Source organism: Vicia villosa, linkage group LG4, assembly GCF_029867415.1.
Source record: "Vicia villosa cultivar HV-30 ecotype Madison, WI linkage group LG4, Vvil1.0, whole genome shotgun sequence".
Lineage (NCBI taxonomy): Eukaryota > Viridiplantae > Streptophyta > Magnoliopsida > Fabales > Fabaceae > Vicia > Vicia villosa.
This window is the reverse complement of record NC_081183.1, coordinates 134,881,335-134,906,883: the sequence shown is the minus strand read 5'-3', so window position 1 is coordinate 134,906,883 and position 25,549 is coordinate 134,881,335. Positions and strand designations below refer to the sequence as shown.

Here is a 25,549-nt window from a genome sequence, read left to right as displayed (position 1 = left end):
GAAGGCGTATTTCAAACTTCGACGATTTCGACATCGGAGCTGCTCGCCGTCGTATCTTCTGATCCGCTAGCCCACGAATCAGATTCCGAACTGGACCCCGAACTAGCACTCGAATCAGATTCACCTGCACGCAGAAGTGAAAAGTGAATTCGGCAGTCCATCAAATCCACCCTTCCACCGCAACACAAGCGAAAGGGTAGAGCAGGAGCAGTAAAGCCCCCGGCTAAACCCCCCTCGAGGAAAGACACCCGTCAGCCGAGGACTCACGACAAACTTAACATAGGGGACGCGACGGCAAAAATCGGATCTAAAAGGGGACAAGAACCTGACCGCGTACGTCGTCTACTCCACAAACTAACCCCCGGGCATCGCCTGGATAACCCGAGGAGGAAGTAGTGACTGTGCATAGGACTCAGCTGACATGGATGACGAAGACTGCGAAAGTAAAAAGCCACAAGATCCCAAAAACCTTACGGGAAAAGAATAAAGCAACGAAGAGAGATGCGAACTTACTCGTAGACATAATGACAGTGGCTAGGAGAAGCTCTTCGGCGAACGGCGGTTGTCGCGACGAACAATAGGATGAACAGCTGTTTCCGAGGATCGTCTGCCTGGAATCGAGCAAGTAAATAGAGAGAGAAAAGCGCCTAAATGAGGGGACTCACCCCTTTTTATAGGAAAAGGGCTCGGAAGGCGAAGCGTCGCGCCCCCTGACAAACGCCGCCTCCTAGACCCTAGGCCATCATTACCTATGCCACGTCAGCACGCGTCGCCCACGCGCGACTTTTCGTTCCAATCCACAGATCGTGCCTTCCGAGCACAACCGCTAGACGAGGATTCATCCCGCCGAGCATCACCAAGGTCATGAAGTCCTGGCATTATCAAAGTCACAACTCCTTGACCAGGAAGCTCCGACTTGGGGGGCTTCTGTTCTGGACTGGGCCAAGGGTAGGCCCAACATAGTTTCGGCCCAGTAAACCTCAGAGGCCCAAGATCCTCGGTGACTCACCTCTGGGTCTAAGGCACCCATTTTAGATATGCTCGGCAAGGACATCTTCATGGACCACGTAGCACCCGGCAGGACTGCTTCCCCCGAGTCGGTAGTCCCTCGGCACCATGCTCCCCGCGAGCTGGCTGATGCCCGGCATAGGCGCTTCCCGCGAGCACCTTCATCGCCGAGGACCCTGCTCCGCGCAGGGCTCCTTCATATTCAACCCTCCGAATAATACGGGTTCCACGTGACTCCTAAAGGACCGCGTCTCCCTTGAACTTCAGAGCGGTTAACCAGGACAGAGGGCACTCACGCACCTCCGATATTTCCGCTCAGGAAACCTGGCAGTCTCCTAGTTGGGCTTGAAAGTCCAACCCAATAGCGAGATCATGGCCCAGTGCTGGGGGCTATAAATACCCTCTTTGACTAGAGGGTCAGGTATTCACTTCTTACTCACTTTAGCTTGTACTTGTGCTCTATTGCTCGTCAACTTACTTTGGCATCGGAGTACCTTGCAGGTACACCCCCCTCCTCCTTCCTAGAAGATCCAGTCCGAACAGCCAGCGACGATTCTTCTGATCAGGTACGATCATAAGTGTATTCTAAAATTAACCATCTAATCTATATTTTACAACTGTGTATATTTTTTACCCTTATTTTTTAATTTTTATATTGATATGTTTTTATAATTTTTTTTGTTTGCTTTCATAAGTTTTTATAACTTAAATCATAACTTTTTTTTTAAATGTCGGACTATTCTATTATTAAAAACTATTGTAATTTTGTTTACATTATAAAACTTTTTTCGTAGTAGTATCAATTAATCTCTTAAAAATACTAATTTGATTTTTCATAAAGAATTAATGCATTTATTTTACTTTTTTAGAATAATTAAATCCCAAAACAATTTTTCTTTGTCAGATAAAAGGTTTTTGGTGAAACATGTGTAAAAGGTATATAAATTCAGAGACTTCTTATTTGATCACATTTTTTAGACATAGTGAACACCGTATAGATCCAGAAAAAAGAAAAATTACTTTAAATTTATAAAACGTATTAAAGTATACATCGGTGTTGGTGTTAAAATTTGTGATTCCAAATCATTACTCATAAATTTATAACTCTTACAAAAAAAATCAGTATGGGAGCCAAATAACCTTACTACGTAAGCATATAAAATATAGGTCTGGGTAAGCGAATTGCCTTAATTAAATTGTTTGGAGGAATTATGTATATGCTACACCAAAAATCACAACACATTGTTTTACAAATAGAAAAGGCATTTAACAAAACAAAGGACCTGAAACATGTAATTTTGATTCTCTACAAAACGTGATCTTTGTAAACTCTCTTCTGCCTAGAATCCACACAATGCCGACAGTATCAGCTAGAGAGGCGAAAGCTTCCAACACAGTTCCCTAGAGAAATAAGAAAGAAACAAGAAGAATGACCCATAAATTATTGCTGAATGCAAGAAATCACAAAATAGACTATATTAGATTTCTCCTGGTTAATACCCTAGTTGATCATGTTGAATATATGCAACTTAATCTAAAATATAAAAATTAGTTCACACTCAAAAATATCAATCTCCTATCTTCAATTTTTCACTCCACTCATTTTTAAATTAATTTAGACATTATGAGATTTGAATCACCACCCAAAATCATCATACATGTGCATCTATTTCAGATTCTCGAACCGAACATAAATATTATAATTATATGCACAATAATAATGCAAATATTGGGACAAGAAAAATGATTAATCCATTATTATCCTTAATATGGGAGTTGTCCCACAGTTTTGGGGGAAAATAGAAAGTACGGCCACACTTGGATATGTCCACTCTCTCCGAACTCCTAACTCCAATATCTCATACTCCTTAACTCCCTACTCCTATTTCCACATTTCTGTTTAATTTCCTCCAAAATGACGCTATCACCGATGTCCCTATCTTCCTCCGGCACCTCCTACCCTGCCGCCATTTCGGGACCGCGCCACTGTCCCCTCTTTGACACCACCACTGCAACTGCCACGTCTTTCAATCTCCGATTCTGCGCTCTAAGGCGCGAAGCCTTCGCTTTCACTTCCATCCGCCATCGCTCAAAGCGTAACCATCCCATACGCTGGACACACTTCAATGCAATATCCGCCGCGCTTTCTGACAACAACACCTCTCCCAAATCATTCGATTACGATCTGCTTATTATCGGAGCTGGCGTCGGTGGTCACGGTGCCGCCCTTCACGCTGTTGAGAAGGTACACTCATTGCTCTTGCTGAGTTGAAATTCACCTGAGTTTGTTTAATCTGGCATGTTTGGATAAACAAATTAATTAAGAGCTTGTAATATAATCACCTATCATAAGCTATTTCTTTTTAAAAAAAAAAATCTGTTTTCATAAGCAGCTTATGCTCCAGCAAACAGTCTCTCAAGTGTTTATGCTTTGTGCTTATAGATAAGCTCAAATAAGCCGATTCAAAGAGTCCAACACAGCTTAATTGATAGTATATATAAATATCGAAACGCTGAAGTTTAATATTTGAAATGAGTGAGTGACTTACAGGGTTTGAAAACGGCAATTGTTGAGGGAGATGTGGTGGGAGGGACATGTGTGAACAGAGGTTGTGTTCCTTCTAAAGCTCTTTTGGCTGTAAGTGGTCGAATGCGAGAGCTGAGGAATGATCATCACTTGAAATCGCTGGGCTTACAGGTAAAAAAGATCTAGGAGATTAGGTTTCATGCTTAGGAAAAAAAAATAGTAATATGTATGGTGAAATGTGTTTAGAACTTCACTTCATGGTTAAAAGATGTCCAGGTTTGTTAAGTGATTAGTTGTGTTTTGTTATGTTAGGTTTCTAATGCTGGGTATGATAGACAAGCTGTAGCTGACCATGCTAATAATCTTGCTTCGAAAATTCGCGGTAACTTGACCAGCTCGATGAAAGCACTTGGAGTGGATATACTCACTGGTTTTGGAACTATTTTGGTGAGTGGCTGCCTTATTATGTGTTGTGGCGTCACTTATTTGAGATGCATGCTTTTGCTGTTTTGACTGTCTTCAGAAATTGAGTTGTCTGTTTGTCAGCCAAGGCTTGAACAATGTTGTCAAATATTGTCTATAGCGGCTCAATAGTGTAGTGGATTTTGAACAAATTAATATTGTTCTGCGATATGCTATTTAGTACAAATTTTTGTCTAATTGTGGTTTTAGCGGCACTGTCACGCAGCAAATTTGAAGAAACCTCTATTTTCCATGATCCGCAATTGACAATATTGGGTTTGAATTTAAATTGCCACAGGACAAATGCCAAGTTTATCATTTTTTTACCCTTATTTGTAAATCTTGTAGGGTCCTCAAAAGGTGAAAGTTGGCTCTTCCAACAATGTAGTAACTGCCAAAGACATCATCATTGCCACTGGTTCTGTTCCTTTTGTTCCTAAGGGAATTGAAGTCGATGGTACACCGTACACTATGTATTTCTTTTTTTCTCTATCTCAATGGCATTATTACTATTGCTATTATTTTCTATTTTCTGGTTTCCTTTTTCGTATTATAAGATTGATTTTGTATATCTCTACTGCAATTAAAACTAGCCAACTAATTACCTTCAGGGAAGACTGTGATCACCAGTGACCATGCACTCAAATTGGAGACAGTTCCTGATTGGATAGCAATTGTTGGAAGTGGTTATATCGGCCTTGAATTCAGTGATGTATATACAGCCCTTGGAAGTGAGGTAGCACTTTTCTGATATAACGTCTTTCTCCCATCATCTATTATATTTTGTTCATGAGAAGGATTCCAATAGTTTACAACTCCTATAATGCCAAAAGGCTGTGCTCATACAATTCTTTTTACAGTTCAGATTTTTTTTACTAACACAACAAATAAAATTTAAAAAAACTTGATATTATGTTGTTGTAAAATGTATATGCCCCTATATGCAGAAGGAATATAATGGGTAATAAAGGTATTTTTCAGGTTACCTTTGTTGAAGCTTTAGATCAGCTTATGCCTGGATTTGATCCTGAAATTAGCAAGTTGGCTCAGAGGGTTCTCATAAATCCCAGGAATATTGACTATCATACAGGCGTTTTTGCATCCAAGGTAACTAACTACATTGGATAACTTCTCCACTAAATTTTTATTAGGTTGATATTTTGAATTGTCACATCACATATGCTTTTTGTATAGATCACTCCTGCAAGAGATGGAAAACCTGTAATGATTGAGCTCATTGATGCAAAGACCAAGGAACAAAAGGACACTTTAGAGGTACCTTAATTTTCACTTGAAATTTGTATAGGTTTTTTTTTGTAGGTTGAAATCTTTAGTCAATCACTTTGTTTTTAACTGTAAATTTCTCCTAAAGAAACTAATGGAAAAGGTTGATTGGAGAACCTGAGAACAGGAAATAACTAATACATAATAATAGTATATTTTTACTAGTAATTACCTATGATCATATGCTTTCTAGGACACCCTTAATACAACTTGCTCTCATGGTATGAGACCTTGTAATGAACACATCACGTTTCAAGATCCGGAGATGGTTAATGATCTCACCATCTATTTATATAGTGGGAGAAAAGAATACAAAATTGTGGAGACAAATCTATGAATGATGCAGAACTGTGTTATGCATCTTCCCTCTCATTTACCCTTCTTTTCCGTCCTTTCATTAATTTATAAATTGGCGTAGCTTTATATATTAGTCAGAGTTGTTAATCCCGGATAGCGGAGCAGAGCGGCCAACCTCCGGGAATGAGAATAGTGGGAATAGCGGCATCCCGGATAGCGGGATAAATTTTTGTATACTAATAATTATATAATAATCTATAAACCACTCATAAAATATTTATAAAATATAATGTGAAACAAAGAATAATGCTTAATTAAGATTCAAAACATAAAGATTCAAATTAAATTTAATTTTAATAAATAAGTTAAATATTTAATAAATAGACTCAAAAAATATATAATTTGTTTATATATTTTCTTAAGATAATAGATAGATACAAAATTAGTTATAAAAAATAGGAAATAATATAAGATATGATTTTTTTGAATAAATATATAATAAGATTGATACTTAGTTAGTACACTACCACTACTCGTCAAAAACATATACAGTATGTTAACCTAATTCACTTCTTCTTCAACCTCTCTCTCTCTCTCACTCACTCTTACTCTCTCTACGAATCAGATTTCACTTCTTCTTCAACCTCTCTCTTGCACAGGGGTGTTTTGTTAATTTTGCCCAGAAAAATGTAAAAAAAAGGTAAAAAAGAACCGGAGCCGCTCCGCCCGGGAATTTTCCACGACTCGGGACCCGGTATAGCGGCTGAAGCGGCCGCTTTCTCATCTCCTGCTCCGCACCCTTCATATCGCGCGGCAGGGTGCTGCTCCGCTACGGAGCGCCGGGATAGCGGCCGGAGCGGCCGGGATTAATAACTCTGATATTAGTGAATTCGGTATGGCTGAAATTCTTGAAAACTTGTAATGTTAATAATAGGATTTTAAGCGTAGACCCATTGCGACTATCTGAAAATATTAATTATAAATAATTTATATATTGGTCGTGCATATTTAATAACCTGCTGTTTACAATCTGTTGCTTCTTCTATTCTACTCTGCAGGTGGATGCTGCATTAATAGCAACCGGAAGGGCTCCATTCACACAAGGTCTTGGATTGGAGAATGTATGCCTTTCAAACAGAAATGTCTTTAGTACAAAAAGCTTTCCCCGAAGGAAGTGATTGGATATTATTGTTACATGTTCCTGCAGATTGATGTTGCAACACAGCGTGGTTTTGTTCCCGTGGATGAGCGCATGAGAGTAATTGATGCAAATGGAAATCTGGTTTGTTTCAAAATTCTCACACGCGTTAGTTTTTCATGCTGGCCCATTATTGTTACTGATTTAGGTTGTGGAATGATAGGTCCCTCATTTATACTGTATTGGCGATGCAAATGGCAAGATGATGCTTGCTCATGCTGCCAGTGCACAAGGAATTTCAGGTAAAAGGAAACTACGTAATTTGCTACCAATGCTCAAGTGATGTTTCCAGTTCACTGATTGAAAAGATTATTTGACAGTGGTTGAACAGGTCACTGGAAGAGATCATGTGCTCAATCATTTAAGCATACCAGCTGCATGTTTCACTCATCCTGAAATCAGCATGGTTGGATTGACAGAGGTAAGATATAATGATATACTCCTTATTTTACTTTGATTGATGTTTCATTATCCACTTGCTACTTTCTCCACTCTTGCTTACTTGGTGGTTAACTCTCTCTGCCTCTACTCTTTTGTTCTGTCCCCTTGTATTGTTCTATATTATTACTGGTAGGTGTCCATCAGTTGTGAACTCGTCCATTATGATTAAATATGCTGTTTTCAGCCTCAAGCAAGGGAGAAGGGTGAAAAGGAAGGGTTTGATGTAAGTGTGGCCAAAACAAGTTTTAAAGCTAACACAAAAGCCTTAGCAGAAAACGAAGGAGAGGGTCTTGCCAAGGTGATTTTTCTGTATCTCTCTAATAAGTGATCTGTTGTGCAAGACTGTAAAAAATGACATTAAAAGATTTTATTTTTAAATGTTTAGGTGATGTAAAGTAGAATTATTTTTAAGTTTAAACATAAAGATTTGGAAATTTTCCAGGTCAGTCTTGTTAACTTCGATAGTAAAGAAAAGATCTATGGTGTTTACCAAAAAAAAAAACTAAAAGTCAGTGGAGAAGCAAGAAAATCATTCTTCTATTATAATCACTTCTACTCCAGAGCTTTTAAATGGCCAAGCATTATTATAGATTTTAAATTCTGAACAACCAGTGGTCTCTTCATGACCTGACACCTAACAGTTGGTAGTGGTGATGAGTTATCTTCTAAGCAGTTACTTTGGCGAAAACAAATGTATTTGGTTGAGAGCAGGGTGGATGGAAATTTACTATCTTCTTACCAGTTTCATCGATGTCTAACTGTCATCATGATGTTTTCATGCAGTTAATATACAGACCTGACAGCGGAGAGATACTAGGAGTTCATATTTTTGGGTTGCATGCTGCAGATCTCATCCATGAGGCTTCCAATGCAATAGCATTAGGGACACGCATTCAGGTAAATTTTCTTTCCAACAGTCATTTTTGTGAGCCTCGCTCTTAATTGTTAGTGGCTGCATGTGCTGCATTGTTATAAAATCTAGAATAAGGCACTCTGTTCATATCTGTTGATGAATATACCTGTAGTAATCTTTCATTTCCTGTTTGTTTGGTAACTTCGGCCATTTTTGTTACAAATGCAGGATATTAAATTTGCAGTTCATGCTCATCCAACTTTATCAGAGGTGCTTGACGAGCTATTTAAATCAGCAAAGGTGAAGTATCTATAATTTATCTACACTTATATCAGTACACAAATAAGTTGTTGTGCCTGGTGCATTAATATTTATGCCCCTTCTTCAACCATCAAAACAGGTTAAAGCATAAGCTTCTGACCCAGCAAAGGAGCCAGTTGCAGTCTAATCTATTGCATGCGTGCCATGTGCTCCCTCCCTTCTTCAGGCGTTATACACCAGCATGTTCAGAACAGTCTAAAAGAAGGGAACTGTTTGAACTTTGAAGGATCCTTTTCAATGGTTTGATAAGTGGATTGGCACCGAATTATTATTTTTGCATACTGTTAACGTCTGTCAAAGAGACTCATATTCCTAACCACTGGACTTCAGAGACTTGTCCCCAGAGTCATGCCTAAGATATTACTAGTGGGGAGGTATTTTTGTAGCGGCCTAGTATTTTCAGTGTGCATGAGTGTGAATCCAATACGCTCACTATAAATTATTGTTGCAAGGTTTTCTTGAATAAACCTAGGTGACACATAATCCACCAATGGAGTTTGAAATTGCTTTTTGATGATATATTTTTCTGTCTCCATGATACTGTCCTTGGCATTGGTCTATATAAAAGGATGTCATTCTAAATGAACTAAAAAAGTCCTATGTGGTTAAGCATGTGATTAATGAAATACAATCTTTTTTGACAGAAGTTAATTTATGTTTCACATTTTACCAAAAATTACATGAATACATGCTAATAATGGTTAGTTTAGTTAATCAATTGCGGTTCACCGCTCCTAATATATTCACAATTGTTAATGTAGTGTTAAAGTATAGTAAATCATTAGCTATAAAATAAAATTAATTAAACATTTGTAACTCATTAACTATGCATTCTTATTTCTAGAAAAATAATGCTTTTTTTAGTTGATTATCAAAAGTGCAGTACCAAAATGATTCAATAATCCCAGTAAAAAAATTAATAATCACGTAATAAAAATAACCAAGTATGTATGTTATTAGGAGAAAAACTTGCATGGATACGAACATAAATCATTAGTGTTAGAAACAACCAATAAGAAAAGAAAAAATTTTAAATTTATTTAAAATTTAAATTCTTTTTTAATTGGATTCATGGGGTGGTTGTGATTAAGTAGGAGAGAGAAAAAAATATTTTTGTTTTTTAATTAATAAAAATTTGTGATTGGTTGTTTGTAAAGCCACTTGTTATGTTTGTGCTCATGCAAGTATTTTTCATGTTATTAGTGGTAGTCGAAATTATAAAGCAAATATAAAAAAAAAATACAAACTTATTGCATGAAGAAATGGTAAAAATACGCAATGATGTGATCAACAATACCGTACTAGTATGGTATTAAGCCTTTCTCGTATGAGACAAGATCTTCTCCATTTTCTCCCTTCTCCATTTTGTGCATTATCAAAGTTTTAGAAATACTAGTAACAAACCCGTGCATACGCACGGGTTCTGGTATGTTACGCGCATTTGTTTACATAATATATTTGTTTTAAATAAAATGTTAAAAAAGAAAAAAAAAAGAGATCAATAATTGATTTTTTCATATATAAAAATATTTAGATTAATAATAGATTTTTTTCCGTATACTATTTTTGTATCAAAAATATTTGATCATAAATACCATTTCTCATTTATAAAAATATTTAGATCAATAATAATTTTTTTCCCGTATACAAATATTATTTTTGTTTAGGTATTATTTACAAAAATATTTGGATCAATAGTAAATTTTCATATATAAAAATATTTAGATCAATAATAAATTTTTTTCTCGTATACCATTTTTGAATAAAAAATATTTGGATCATAAATAACATTTTTCATATATAAAAATATATAAATCAATAATAGATTTTTTTCACGTATATAAATATTATTTTTGTATAAGTATCATTTACAAAAATATTTGGATCAACATTAAATTGTCGTATATAAAAATATTTAAATCAATAATATATTTTTTTCTTGAAATCATTTTTGAATCAAAAATATTTGGATCATAAAACCATTTTTCGTATTAATAATATTTAGAGATTTTTTTCCGTATACAAATATTATTTTTATTTAGATATGATTTAAAAAAAATATTTGGATGAATGTAACAAACCAATTGAATTTTTTTCTCTAAACAATTTTACAATTGAATTAATTTATATATATGATCAAAATTTATTATTGTTAAATGTATGAATAAGAGGAAGGAGGCTAGAATTACGGAACCTATTAGACTTCAACTTGTAGAATTCATCAATGACAATATACTTTGTGAGCGTAGGTATCGAAGCCAGTTTAATTAGTTCAAACAAAGTTAAAACAAACGACTAATATTAATATGTATTAAAAATAAAACATGGCTGAACCACCATAGCTAAACAACAATTCAATCTGATTTAATGAAGTGCTTAAAAATAGAATAGATAAATAAATCAGGAAAGCAAAGCTTAGAAAGTTAAACAAACTATATGAAGAAACACAGACTTTTCATTCATTTCTAAACCGAGAAAGTCCAAATCTTTTCTCCTTCTAGCCCTTTCAAAAAGAAAAAGTCCATTGCCTGTCATTTAGAGATCAAATGTTAGTGTTTCATAATTAATAGATATACACATAATTAAAAGTGTCAAGAATTTGTGTAGGGAAATTCATAACATTACCTTTCACATCCATGATGTAAGGATTACATAATAGAACATATACTAATCCGGGCAGAGTGATGTCAGTCCTTGTGCGAAAAACCAAAATGTAGAACCATACGTTGATACTCATTGGATATAACATACCAAAGTAACATTTGTTCATAAATAACTCCAAACAAATGAGTTGAATTCTTGAAGCTGTTAACAACAACCAAAGTTGCAGCAACTATTATCAACCACCATTCGATTGCATTTGAGGTGCACTCTTGAAAACACCAACCAGTTCGGACTGCAAAGCCCCCACGAAACACGCCAGCTAATTTACGAAATCTGATGTACACGCCAACTATTACCAAGCTTTGCATTGAAGTCCTAAAAAATTGTATTATCAAATTCATACCATTAACTGTCCTGAATCTAGTTGGCACAAAAAACTTAATGAACTGCATGTCACAATTCTCACCTTAAGCAAGTCTGAAAGTGAACAATCTGCATTCGAAGTTAAATATGAAGATTTTAACCGCAAAGGTAAAATGTGACAGTTTATTGAAGCAATGCCACTGCACTCATTGGTAGGAATCTCTAAAGATCAAAATATACTACCATATCTGCATCAGATAACTCAGATCTGGTTTCTTCAGAGCTCACACCCATAACCTATGATTTGGTTTCTCATATAATTATGTCTGTCAGATCAAGTTTAAACACAAACTACACCAATATCAACACTTAAATAATGCAATAATGCTATAGTAGCTTTTGACAATATTTTATACTAAATAGTGTATTGCGGAACAATAGCGGTTTTTCAAATCACGCAACTCTACAGCGATACAGAAGTTAGTATGATAAAGAAAGGTGTAAGTTAATTAAAAAATTCCTTCCAAACCATATCTTATGGCATATCATTTTAAATCAATCCATAGCACAATACTCCAATATCAGTACTTGAATACAAATAAATATCATATTTACTCCCAAGACGATTTGCTTTATGACCAATTTGCTAGAGACTCTGCAAATGATAAAACATAAATACACACTAAGTCAGATCTCAACCATAGCAGCAATAGATACCAAATATCAACAGTTGAAAGAAATATATATCATGAATAATCCGTGAAGAAAACAATTGAGATACAAAAACTGTGAAATAAAGCAAAAAAACCTGCAAAACCGTCAAGTTATTAACATCATTTTCGCTAAACCATTCGGCATTACATATCCTCTGAAAGAGTTCACCTCTAGTTGCATACTCCATCACTATTTCTAAATGAGTAGGAATCAAAACCACCTGAACAATCATAACCCCGTTGAATTAACAGTTAACAACTCACATTTAATCAACAATATACACATTACAAACTGATCCAATCCAATAGATAAACCAACAAATAAAGTCCTTGCCTCGTTAAAGATTTACATACATATATTCGGGTACCGAAGAGACCCATGGTTGATAATCTCTCTTGCCACATTCTCATCAATCTGGAATTACAGAAGCAAAAAAAAATTATAATCTCAAATGTCAAAATAATAGCTTTTTAAAGCCATTTAGCATAAATCAAAACAGCACAACAAAATTCAAATCATATTTAAAAGATAAATTTTTCTATTGAATTTTTGCAACGCTCTTCAATTTCCGAAATCAAAGTTCCAAACTCATAGCACAAAGTCACTGTAGAAATAAGAAATGGAAAATTTGGAAAAAAAATAATATAGGAAAATGAATGAGGGAATGAAGGAAGGGGGAAGAACCTAAGGGCATTTCATGAACTAAAATATTCATTTACGACAAGTCAGATCTAAATCAAAAAAACAAAACACAAGCGATGACAAACATTACGAAGAAGAACGTAAAACACATAACAAAAGCCATCAATGATAAACCAGTAAACCATAAGTAAACACCAAAAATCGAACAAATTGATACAACAAATTAACCCGTTTTTGATGTTGCCGAAAGTTGAAGGTACATATATAAAAGCGTGGATTAGGGAGAGAAAATGTTGGGCTCAGTTACATGAAAGAGGGAGAAGAGGATAAGCATGATAAAATGATGTTAGAAGAAGAAAGTTTGAGTGTGGAAGTTTTAAGGGTTAGGGTTTCTTCATAGAAGTAGAGATGGAGGGATGAAGAAAGTAATGAGAGAGATGAAACCACAAATATGTACTGTGTGAAGAAACAGAGAAATGAATAAAAAAGTGGAATTAAAAAAATCTTTCGTCTGAGAATCAAAGAACACGGTGGAAGAAGAAGAAAGCTGAAGGTTGAGTTGAAGAATGAGGAATGTGAAAGAGAGGGTGGATTCAAATGAGAGCGAAGAGAGGTTGCGTGTGTTTGGAATGACAGGCTTTCTACATCTGAAAAGTAAGGTCTTGGGAAGGAGGGCACTGTTTACTCAAAAAGTATTTGAAAATGGTACTTTTCAGTTACTATTTTGTTGCAGTTGATCTACTAACACCAAATGTGATTGTAATTTGTACACAAATCAAAGTAACTATCATTGAGTTCAAACTAAAAGTACAAATTGGTTACAAAAAGTAAATTTTAGACAAAAAATGCCCCTCAAATGATGAGGTGGAGGGCAAAGACAAAGGGTTAAATTAGTGTTTTCCAGAGCATCTAATTTTCTTATATTATAGATTAATTAATAACGTGACATTTAATGGGTACATTTATTTTCTATGCACTACATATGTATCTAAAACTATAGTAATGGAGAGGAAAAATGGAGAGAAAAAATGGAGATGATCCTTTCTCTCTCTTTTGAGATCTTTTCATATTCATATGGTGTTTTTTAAAAGAGAAATGTTATTTTGACATTCTGTAGTATGTAAAAATATTCAAATATTCAAATGGCACTACTCTTTTCTTTCTAAAGTAGTATGTACTTCATGATTATGATTAAGTTTATTTAAGAATATACTGTGCATAATTAAACATAAATGGCTATGAATAATGAATTGATGTGGGTGAAAACAAAAAATATCTATGTATAAAAATTAATTCATTTATTTAGACCATCTCCAATGGTAGTTCCTTCTAATAAGTTCTCCACCTAGACATGCCACATCATAGTACCATTGCATTGCAATGCAACTATGAAAAAATTGTGGTACCCAATCAAATTAGTTTATGAGGTAAAGTTGTGGGCCCAATAATAACTTTTTAGAATTATACAATTAAAATAAAAATTATAAAAATTATTTTAAGATGATGTGGCTAGTGGGACCCATAAAGAACCCAAAAATGGGTTGCACCATTGGAGATGCTCTTAAGGATCGTCAAATAAAATTATAAATAAATTTAAAAAGAAATACGTTTTTTATCTAACAAAAAAATTTAGCCATAAAATACATGAATTTATTTTAATTGAAAGAAATACAGAAGCTAGGAGTACTAGTTCACTGTTCAGAGTCGAGACAAGAAAATCCAGTAGTAGCCAAACTTGTGCGCAACTGGAACCGTCATAACCACCGTCAAAGCCAAGCTCCGCCGTTCCTCTCACCGGATAACTCACCAGCACCACCCGTTGCTATGTTTCTTGTATCTTTTACTTGCAGTAATATTCCTCAAACACTGCAATTCTCAAAACCCTCAAAGATGAAAACTTTCTCCTCAATTCAACCACCCCATCATTTCCATTCCACATCGTTTTTCTCTTCCACTCCCAGGTATATTCTTTTTCTTTCCTTTTCAAACTTCTTCCTCCCATTTTCATGTATCAATAGTGTATTTGTATCCAAAATTTATTTCACTAGTTCATTACTTCAACACATGCATATCCAGAACTGGTAGGTTATCTGAATTTGTGGTTGCAAAATAGGATATAAGGGTATGATTTAATTGCCAACTACCAAATAAGAGTTGTATCATATGAATGTTTAATTTTGATATTGTTAACTTTGTTTCACTATTATTGAAACTCTGGGTGATTTACCTTATAACAAGAATTTGTTAGATTAATTATTTAATTTAAATCCTTCTGATTTTGCATCAGGACTCAAGTTTCTTTTTCTGGAAGGGTCTTCTTTTGTCAGGCAAAATCTGGTATGCAATTTTGTTTATTTTATGTGGATTTTGAAATTTACATGAGGTTTATGTGATAATATACTATTCTAAATTTCTAATGAGCATAGATTTTTCACGACACTTTTTTACTCAGGAACAAACGAGTTGTTAAACGTAAAATTGTTGTCTCCAACCCTATTAGTAGCAGAAAAAGAAGAAGCCAAAGCTGTATTGACCTTGTTTTTGAAGAAACAAGGGTTGAGCAATGCGAAGGCGACAAAAACCATTAACAGATCAGATCCTTTTATTGATCACCTTATCTCAAAGCTTCACTCGAAGCACAAAACTTGGTACCTTTCAGGTTGGTCTGCTACAAATTAATCACTTATCTTTCGTAACTTTTCTTTTACATTGGATTATGCTAATCACGGTCTCTGTGACATATTAATCAGGGAGAGAACTTACAACTCTTGAAATCAGGGATGTACTTATCTCTTATCTTGAAACGCTTTTCGAAGAGCACGGACATATGCTAGTGGATATAGTGGAAAGCTATCCAAACCCACCAGTTAAGGTTAAATCAGCCGTACCGACTCCCCTTCCTAATCCTAGTCTGGCGGTAGAGTCCAAGAAACTTAAAGTCGTGTCTCAAGTGAGTGGGCTAGACCCTGCTACGGGAAATCTTCGTCCTCATGTTGTTTATCTCATGCAACTCGGAATGGAAATTGACCAGATTAGGACTATTATACGGAAGTTCCCAGCTTTCGCAAACTATAGCTTGGATGGTAAAATTAAGCCGGTGGTCGAGTTTTTTCTTGAACTGGGAGTGCCACAAGAAAAAATTCTTATTATCCTCATGAAAAGGCCTCAGTTATGTGGAATCAGTCTATCTGAAAATCTTAAGCCGACAATGAAATTCTTCGAAACTTTGGGTGTTGACAAGAAGGAATGGGCGAAGGTGATCTACCGCTCCCCGGCCTTGCTAACTTATAGCAGGCAGAAGATTAAGGAAAGTATAGATTTTCTCCTTGAATTAGGCATCTCAGAAGAGAGCATTGGTAAGATCTTAACTCGCTGCCCTAGTATTGTTAGTTACAGTGTAGAGGACAATCTCCGGCCAAAAGTAAAATACTTTCATTCCTTGGGGGTTGATGTTGGCCTTCTTCTATTCAAGTGTCCACAAAATTTTGGTCTTAGTATTGAGGCTAATATAAAGCCCGTAACCGAATTTTTCTTGGAGAGGGGATACTCTTTGGAAGAAATTGGGACTATGATTTCGAGATATGGAGCATTGTACACTTTCAGCTTGACCGGTAATTTGATGCCAAAATGGGATTTCTTTTTGACTATGGATTACCCTAAATCTGAGCTGGTTAAATTCCCTCACTTTTTTGGATACAGTTTAGAAAAAAGGATTAAACCGAGATATGCGAGATATGCACTCCTGAAAAGTTATGGGGTGAAATTATTGCTGAATCAGGTTCTTTCACTATCAAGCAGTAAGTTTGAAGAGGTTATTAAAAAGAAAATGAAGAAACTGCAAAATGAAAAAAATGAAGAGACTGTAAAATGAAGAAAATGAAGGTTGTTCAATCAGATAACTATAATTGAGACTTTCAGGCGATGTTTCAGGTCAGAAGATTGTCATGACTGCTTTGTTTTATGGATCAACGACATTACAAATTACAACTTTTAATTCATATATGAAGCGAAAAGTTGTAGTTACAACTGGAACATGCCATTACAAATTACAACTTCGGAACATGCTAGCACCTGCAATCAATTATGTTTTGCAGGGTTTCGGCACGAATAACACTAGTCAGCTCTACTTACAAGTTGTTATGGTATATGTGATTGTGTTGAGTTATATAGTAATTAGAGTATTTCTTGTGTACTTTGTAAAAAAGGTCATTAGAGTCTTCAAAATGCATTAGTTGTGTTTGCAAGAAACAGATGATATTGCTTGTCTTATTGCTTATAAAATGAAATAGTCCCTTTTAGCTATAAAAGATAAGAATCAAATATCTTAGTCCAAAGATTATGAAATCATAATCCCAATTTGAATTTTGGTTGTGCAAAGCCGTTTTTTGATATAGAAATTTTATGCAGTTGCTATGTCTTGCTGAATTATGTTGAATTTTATAAGAAAATACTAGATTGAAGAATACTTAATCTGGACTAGCAAATAAGAAATAAATCACACTCCAAACTACATTTTATGTTAGCAGTGCCTACAACAAATACTACAATAAACTTTATCCCACTACACAAGATTCTTAGGGGGAGCAAAGTTGTGGAAGGAAGAAAACTTCACAAATGTATAGTTTCAACTTCATCGAACCATAGCTTCTTAAAGAGAAGCATGTGTCCAAGAGAATGAGAGAGAAAAACAACAAATACAAGCAAAAAATGCTAATCACTTGATGAATCATAATCCTTCTCTTCGTGATCAGCGACGACTTTCTCTATAAACCTCTTGCGAACTCCATCGATGACGGCTTGTCTTGATTCCTCATCTCTGCTCTGGCCATCATTAAGTACAGGATCTGATTGGCACAGGACCAATGCAACACCTGATGTAACAAAATAAGCAAAGAAGTTAACGTGACATGTTATATAGGCAGAGTCATTCATTAAATAAAGGAACCAGATTTGGAAGAGAAGTAAAATGGAAACACCTTAAGAAAATGTTGCTTAAATTAATCTCAAATGCAAAATAATGTGTTAGTTAGAACTATAATATCATTGTGCTCTCATTTATGATCAATCAACTTATTAGTTGTAGCTGTCTTAACTTTTAGGCTATGTTTGGGGGTTTGAAGGAGAGGAAGGCTTCCGAAAATGAATTTTTAATAAAATATAGGAAAATATTTGACATTTTTTGAAAAATAATTTTGTATAGAATAATAAGAGAAAGAGATATAAGTCACGTAGTACCGGCAACTCTAAACAAAATGATAGAAACTGGTACTAATAGTGAGTGAATTAAATTAAAGAAAACAAAAACGAAAGAACAATCCTCTGCAGAATTTGTCTAAAACAACCGTTTATATCATTAATACAGAATTAACAAACTAGTAAATCGCAGAAAATTTAGAGAGACTGATAGAATGAATATAAAGCAATTCCTATCCAAGAAATTCGAGAGACTTGGTCTCTCCCTCCAAAGCATCAAGGTTAATTTGAAAGAAAGTAATCATTCATTGCAAAATAAATTTGTATGACAGTCTGACTGGCACATGCATGAAACACCACATATACAAAGTAGAACATGTAGAAGAGTTTATGTGTTTAATCTTAATTTTGAATAGCTAGTTCCCTATCATTATGGATTGACCATATATACCTTATCATGTTTTTTTAGTATATTACTAACAATGATAAGTCTATATGTTCAGGAGAATAGCAGCATATGCTCAAACCACATGTAATGCAAGCCATTGCAAACAGCACATATTTCTTCATGTGGAAGTTGGAAACTATGGTTTTAAAACTCAATTTTAATCAATTTTAGAATTGTTAGTCCAGAAAATTGCAAATCAATGGACTAGAACTTAAACAGTGCAAAATATTGTAAAATACAGCAGAATAATTCAGAGCACTCCCGGAATAGATACCTACGAGTAAATACAGATTTTCCTTTTTTTCTCTACCATGTTAATCTGATTTTACAAGCGGATTTTGAAGAACTCTTAACATTTACCAAACTGAAGGCGGACTTTCTGCTCTTGGTGATTGTAATTTCTTGCAGGACAATAAAAAATGTAGTATTAAGAAACTGACTGCCCTTTTGGGCATACAACTGTCTTTGAATTGTATCCGGGAGGTCGCAGTGGCATGGATGTTGTGGTCGTAGTTGATTACAGTGATTTTGTGCAGCGGGAAAGTTGCAGTGTGGCAAATGGAGAAGACGGTGTTATGCGTGTCGTGTTTTTTTGTTCAGTTTTCAATTTATTTTAAGGACACGTGACACTATTTAAAGCATGTGATTGATCTAATGGTCAGTAATAGTTGCAAGTTAGACTAATTTTTGCGGCTTAAAGTAAGAGAATCTGTTCCCAAACCTTTTATACTTGAAATAACATTAACAACTGGAAACTATCAAAGAAAGAAAACATGAAAAGTGAAACTCGCAAGCATCCTAAGAGAAATAAATACCTTCAGGAGTGCATCTTCGCCCAAACCTACTCATACCAACATAATTTCCTTTAACAGCTCCGCTGTTGTATACCAACAAAGTGGGAAGATTACAATCTGGGTAGTTGGGAATGCAATCAGTGGATATTATCTTCACAAATTTTGTTGCAGGATACATTGTAGCCAATTCTTCAATACATTGCATCAACACCCCACATTCGGCAATCCTGTCGAACATCACACTTCAGCACAAGAAACATAACATTAAAAGTATAACCAATCACTGCTAAACCATATATACCCGTCTTTGTAAAGAATGACAACCACCCAAACATCAGACGGAGCTTGCGAAACCTCCCGAACGAAATCAGATCCTGATATCGGAGTCACTGACCCAAACCTCAAAACTTTAGCCGCCTCTTGTATCTCAGCTAACCTCTTCTTCCTATCACATCAAAACTACCCAAATTAAAACACATGAAAACTGAAAAAACAACGGCATAAAAAACTTATATTCAACAGAATAACAAGATAATTAAGCTCCTAAAACTTATTTCCTTAAATCCATCTTCACATTTATTCATTCTCTATCATCTCCAAGGCAAACAAAAATGATCCAAAACAGAAAAAACTCAAAAGTTTGAAGCTTTCAAATTCATGAAACAATGAAATTGACCCAAAAAATCGAACTTTAATCAATTTTTCATCACATCAGGGAAAAACAACAACGACCCAGATAAAAAAAATTGGGAATTTGGAAACCCCAAAATCAATTTTTTTAAGAAAAACAATCGAAAATGCTCGGTACCTATACTCTTCGAGGAACCGATCATCATCGAAATCATCTTCAAGGTCTTCAAGTTCATCGTGGGTTTTGGAATCGATCCATGATTTATCTTTGGGAATGGAATCGGGATCAGAAGCAGGGGTGAAAGGTGGGGGTTTAAAAGCGGGTGGCTTTGGAGGAAGATTGCCGAGTTTGGCTTGAATATCGTCCCATTGAGTGGAAGCTCCATCTAGATCCTTGTATATGAAGTGATAATCTCCCATTTTCTTCTGAGATTTGATGTTGTTCGCAAAATTCAATTCTGAATTAGGGATTTTGTGTGTTCTTCTACCTACGTGAACCTTCAAAACTTTTTTCTGTGCAATTTTAAAAAGTAATTATTTGGCATAAAAAAATTATAATAAACAAACTTTGGATATCTAAGTAACACAAATTGAGTTTTATTTTCTTTGCAGTAGTTTTCGATATTAACTAGTGTCTTACCCGTGCGTTCGCACGGGTACCCGTCGTTTTTGCGCATTTGGGTATAGAAAAATCAGAAATGTTAGGAAAAAATTATAAATTAGATTAGAGGTTATCATAAAGAAAAATGGTGTGTGGAGAACAGAAGTTATTTTTAAAGTGTTGGGCCTAAATGTTTGTAAGAATATGTTGGGCCTAATTTGATAAGTCAATTTAATAATATTTTACAGCATCGCACGCGTACCCGCCGTTTTCGCGTATTTGGATTGAGTCAAATAAAAGGTATTAGTAAAATATTATATTTTAGTTAAAATTGAAAAACTTACAAATTAGTAGGGTATGGATAGGGTACTATACTACCCGTTCTCATATATGCAGTTTAAAAAATTCACGTAATGAAGCCCATATCTGTGTGGGCATCAACGTTTGAGTCTGATCCCGTCTCCTATGAATTAAAAAATATAGCTATTGAGCCTGATCCCGTTTCCTATGGATTAAAAAATATAGCTACTATAACAACCAAGTCAAAGGTGCATTTGGATTGAGGATAATAAAAGGTATTCGTAAACAACTAAATTGTGGTTAAAATGGATAAAATTATGAAATTACTAATATTAAACAAATTGAATATTGAAAAAAAAAGTCATTAATAATTAAACTATAATTAATATATTTTAGGACAATTTATATTATATAAATATTTCAAAGTACATATATTTAATTTATTTTTTTAACAAAAGAAAGATAATAGCATAACAAATGATAGATGCTAGTAGGGACCCGTTCCCATATTTGCAGTTTAAATAATTCACATACTGAAGCCCATATTCACGTAGGCACCAACGTTTTAGGTTGTTCCCGTATCCTATAGATATTTAAATTCGTTTAATTTATTATTTTAACAAAAGAAAGATAATGACATAACAAATGATAGATGCTAGTAGGGACCTGTTCCCATATCCGCAGTTTAAAAAATTCACGTAATTAAACCCATATTCGTGTAGGCACCAACATTTGAGCTTGTTCCCGTATCCTATAGATATTTAAATTCGTTTAATTTATTTTTTAACAAAAGAAAGATAATGGCATAACAAATGATAGATGCTAGTAGGGACCCGTTCCCATATCCGCAGTTTAAAAAATTCACGTACTGAACCCCATATTCGCGTAGGCACCAACGTTTGAGCTTGTTCCCGTATCCTATAGATATTTTAATTCGTTTAATTTATTTTTTTAACAAAAGAAAGATAACGGAATAACAAATGATAGATGCTAGCCAGTTCCCATATCCGCAGTTTAAAAAATTCACGTACTGAAGCCCATATGCGTGTAGGCACCAACGTTTGAGCTTGTTCCCATATCTTATAGATATTTAAATTCATGCAATCCACCAGTACAATTGAATGGCAGCCGTCACTTTGATTCATGTGCGTTCGTACGAGTACCCGTCGTTTTTGCGCATTTGGATTGAGGATAATAAAAGGTATTAATAAAAGACTAAATTTTGGTTAAAATGGGTAAAGTTATAAAATTATTAATATTAAATCATTTATTCATATTCTATATTAATTTAAATTAGTAACTAAATCATTTAAAAAAATAATAGTTGAAAATACTTTAACCATACAAATGAATAATTAATTGAAAATAATTTAATTAGACACTTTTCATAATCACCAAAGATGTATAATACTGATATACTTCCCGTTAATATTCAATATTTTGATCACTAATTTAATATTCCCGTTAATATTCAATATTTTTATTAGTAACTTCATGTTCCTTTATATTCAATATTTTGATTAGTAACTTCATGTTGCCGCTAATATTAATATTTTGATCAGTAACTTCATGTTCCTGTTAATATTCAATATTTTTATCAATAATTTCATGTTCCCGTTATTAGTAAATTCATGTTTCCGTTATTACTCAATATTTTGATTAGTAACTTCATGTTCCCGTTAATATTCAATATTTTGATCAATAATTTAATATTCCCGTTAATATTCAATATTTTTCCATATATAAAAATATTTAAATCGATCGTATAATTATTCCTATATATAAATAATTTTGTTTGGAATTATCTATAAAAATATTTAAATCAATAGTAAACTAATTCTTGTTATTATTCAATATTTAATTAAATGTGTTAATATCAGTACCATATACATGTATCATATAAGTACCCGTTTGTATTGGTATAAATATATGTCATTCTTATGAAAATGTCATTCAATTGATAATACTAAATCATGTTTGATGTTATGTTTCATCATTGGTCTAACCTATGTTGAGGTCTAAGATCAAATATGCTACCTTCATGTCATGAAAAATGAAAAATCAAGTTAGACATTAGGACAAAAACATCAAGTTAAATATGGGTTTATAGGCATATTTATAATATTAAAAATATTATTGTAACACCTTTTTAATATTTAAAATTGTAGGTTTATACGGTTTTATATATAGTAATATTTTTCGTTTTATTATAATTTTTTTCTTTTTTACCAAATCAATGATTAGGACTGTTCCATAATTTAAATATTTAAATTAAATTGTAAAATTGAGTTAAACTATTTTTAAATAATCAAATTTATAAAATTGAGTTAAACTATCTTGGGTTAAATATGTTTTTGGTCCCTATAAATATCTCAATTTTGGCTTTTAGTCCCTAAAAAAAATATATTGACTTTTAGTCCCTATAAAATTACTTTTGCACTCACTTTTAGTCCCTCTACAAGGACTAAAACTGAGTGCAAAAGTAACTTTATAGGGACTAAAAGTCACTATTTTTTTTATAGGGACTAAAAACCATTTTGGGTAATTTTATAGGGACTAAAAACATATTTAACCCAACTATCTTTAAATAATCAAATTTAATTAATTGAATCACAAATTGATTAAGAGTAATGCTATTTAGTACGAAAGAATTTGAAGAAGAAATGCAAGAATGAATATGTGTCACTATTTTAGTGGGAAATTTTAAATTAATTTTAAATTTAACTTCTTTTTTAATAGGGATCATGGGGTTGTGGTGATAATGGATGGTTGAGATTTAAATATAATGTAAATATTATTAAATAAAAAAATTAAAGACTATTTTAAAGTAAAATTAACTTTCATTTAAAAGTAAAAAGTAGAAAAAAGAAAACAAATTAGATTATTTAATCTACCTGAATATATGTAGAAACTAACATAAAGATGATTATTTGTTAACAAAATTGTAAAGTAACACTAATTTTTAAAATTTATTTTAAAACTTCAAATATAAAAATTTGACTCGTTTCTAATATTTGGCTCATTTTAATAGTCTTAAAAGTAAAATAAGAGATATTGGAGAACAAAAATAAGAGACAAAAATAATATCGTTTATACAAATATTTGAAATAATGATATATATTTTCCCGTATGTTGACATCATTTATAAGTAATCTGTAACGTTATTTATTTTTAAAATAAGTATTGAGAATAGGCATTGAAAATTGATAATTGTGAAAAATAAAAATTAATTCCATGTATTATTATTCTTAAAAAAAGATTGTATCTTAAATGGAAACCATAAATATTACAATATAGAATTAGAAAGATTTATCACTTAAAGTCAAATAATCATTGAGAAATTTGAAAGGTAGTGCAATTAAAACCAAATAATATATAATTTATTCGTATCCTTAATGACAAAATATTTATACAAAATAGTACTGGTTACGAAGAATGAAAAGTTAAATCCCCTTCACATAATAAGTATTAAATTCATACATTTAAGTATTAAAATCATACATTTAATCATCTTAAATAAGAAATAATCAAAGGACATAATTATTAAGTATCAATAATTATTACTTATTGTTTTAAGTTGAAATTAAACTCACAACGAAAAATTAAAAACATAAATGTCAATAATTTAATCATGTACAAATAAAATCATGTGTTATTATATTGACTTTTGAATTTCTTTGTATTATTAAGTTTTTTTTTAAAATATTTTCATATTATTTTACTTCTCTCAATCGCACATGTTATTATATTAATATTATTATGAATAAAATTATGCTAATTCTACAATATATGACAGTATAAGACTAATTTTAATATTAATAAAATTTCGTGGTATTATATTAATAAAATTATGAATATTTTAATTTTTATGATAAATAAAATATAAAGTTATATATAACAGAATAATATTAGTAGAAAATATATTAATATGATAATATAATTGTTATATGTAACATTAATAAAATAATTTAATATATTATAATTATAAAATAAATATTAATATTATAAAATTCGATTTGAAATACCAGTGTATCGCATGGGCCAATGATCTAGTAATTTTCAATCATCATATTATGTAATATACAAACACAATATATACATATATTTGGAATGATTTAAGGCCTATTAATATTTTCATAATATTTGTTTTAAGGTGTTGCTTTTAAAAAGAAATAAAAGAGAAAATATTTTCTAACTTTATAGGAAATAATTTAAAATCATCAATTATGTGAACAAACGTGAGTTATAACATGTAGTACATTAATTACAATTAATTAAATTTAACGATTAAAATAGAAAATTAATAGAAGAAAATTATGTATCTTCGATATTTTTATCTTTTTATCACATTATTAATATTTATTATTATAATATAGTGTTATTTTTAATTGGTTGATAAAAAATATATGAACCAATTTATTTTAAGTTTTCTTTGGCACATAAGGTTTACGTCTTCTTTGCCCATACATTTCATATCGCTAAAAGATAAAGTACATAAAATCTTCTATGTCTATATAAGAGTAAAAATTAGAAATAAATGGTATGATTAATAAAAAAAATCATACAATATTAATGCAATAAGAATTATGAAGAAAAAAATTAGATACAAATATAAAAGAAATAACTAATCAAATATAAATATATAATTGCAATTAATGGTAGTATATTTTTGGCAATCATTGTTTTAATTACTACTAATATATAATGTTTTGAAAAGACATTGATATAAAAAAATTAGTAATTTTTTTAATACACTTATATAAAATATTATACTAATTTATACTAATTTTATAAATAAAAACTAATTTTACAATAAAACTAATAACTTTTTTTTATTTAAAATCTAAACTCTTCAAACTAATCTCAAAT

The 25,549-nt window shown here is 32.7% G+C and overlaps 3 protein-coding genes and 1 long non-coding RNA gene across 6 annotated transcripts; 2 read left to right on the top strand and 2 right to left on the bottom strand.

Moving 5' to 3' along the window:
• Positions 1-2,749: 2,749 nt before the first annotated feature.
• Positions 2,750-9,042, top strand: LOC131595267 (dihydrolipoyl dehydrogenase 2, chloroplastic-like). Its single transcript, XM_058867574.1, has 15 exons — positions 2,750-3,253; positions 3,560-3,706; positions 3,848-3,982; positions 4,346-4,454; positions 4,609-4,733; positions 4,979-5,104; positions 5,192-5,272; positions 6,637-6,699; positions 6,786-6,860; positions 6,940-7,018; positions 7,097-7,197; positions 7,402-7,515; positions 8,001-8,114; positions 8,299-8,370; positions 8,471-9,042. Exons 1-15 carry the CDS (start codon positions 2,924-2,926, stop codon positions 8,480-8,482), a joined length of 1,683 nt encoding a protein of 560 aa, XP_058723557.1. The 5' UTR covers positions 2,750-2,923; the 3' UTR covers positions 8,483-9,042.
• Positions 9,043-10,749: 1,707 nt separating this feature from the next.
• On the bottom strand, positions 10,750-13,464 carry LOC131599724 (uncharacterized). Of its 3 annotated transcripts, none has more exons than XR_009282893.1 (5): positions 12,426-13,464; positions 12,167-12,292; positions 11,462-12,013; positions 11,017-11,370; positions 10,750-10,919 (listed from the first exon to the last, which is right to left on the bottom strand). It is a non-coding gene; the product is annotated as an uncharacterized LOC131599724 (long non-coding RNA). The 3 variants fall into 3 exon arrangements; XR_009282894.1 differs by lacking the exon at positions 10,750-10,919 and having other exon boundaries at positions 10,995-11,370; positions 12,426-12,486; positions 12,943-13,464; XR_009282892.1 differs by lacking the exon at positions 10,750-10,919 and having other exon boundaries at positions 10,995-11,370.
• A 905-nt stretch (positions 13,465-14,369) lies between these two features.
• LOC131595264 (transcription termination factor MTERF5, chloroplastic) lies at positions 14,370-16,962 on the top strand. The gene is made up of 4 exons (XM_058867572.1): positions 14,370-14,675; positions 15,002-15,051; positions 15,167-15,373; positions 15,465-16,962. Exons 1-4 carry the CDS (start codon positions 14,539-14,541, stop codon positions 16,583-16,585), a joined length of 1,515 nt encoding a protein of 504 aa, XP_058723555.1. The 5' UTR covers positions 14,370-14,538; the 3' UTR covers positions 16,586-16,962.
• Positions 16,963-17,165: 203 nt separating this feature from the next.
• On the bottom strand, positions 17,166-20,326 carry LOC131595266 (uncharacterized). Its single transcript, XM_058867573.1, has 4 exons — positions 19,958-20,326; positions 19,451-19,594; positions 19,171-19,376; positions 17,166-17,585 (listed from the first exon to the last, which is right to left on the bottom strand). Exons 1-4 carry the CDS (start codon positions 20,197-20,199, stop codon positions 17,425-17,427), a joined length of 753 nt encoding a protein of 250 aa, XP_058723556.1. The 5' UTR covers positions 20,200-20,326; the 3' UTR covers positions 17,166-17,424.
• Positions 20,327-25,549: the final 5,223 nt, after the last annotated feature.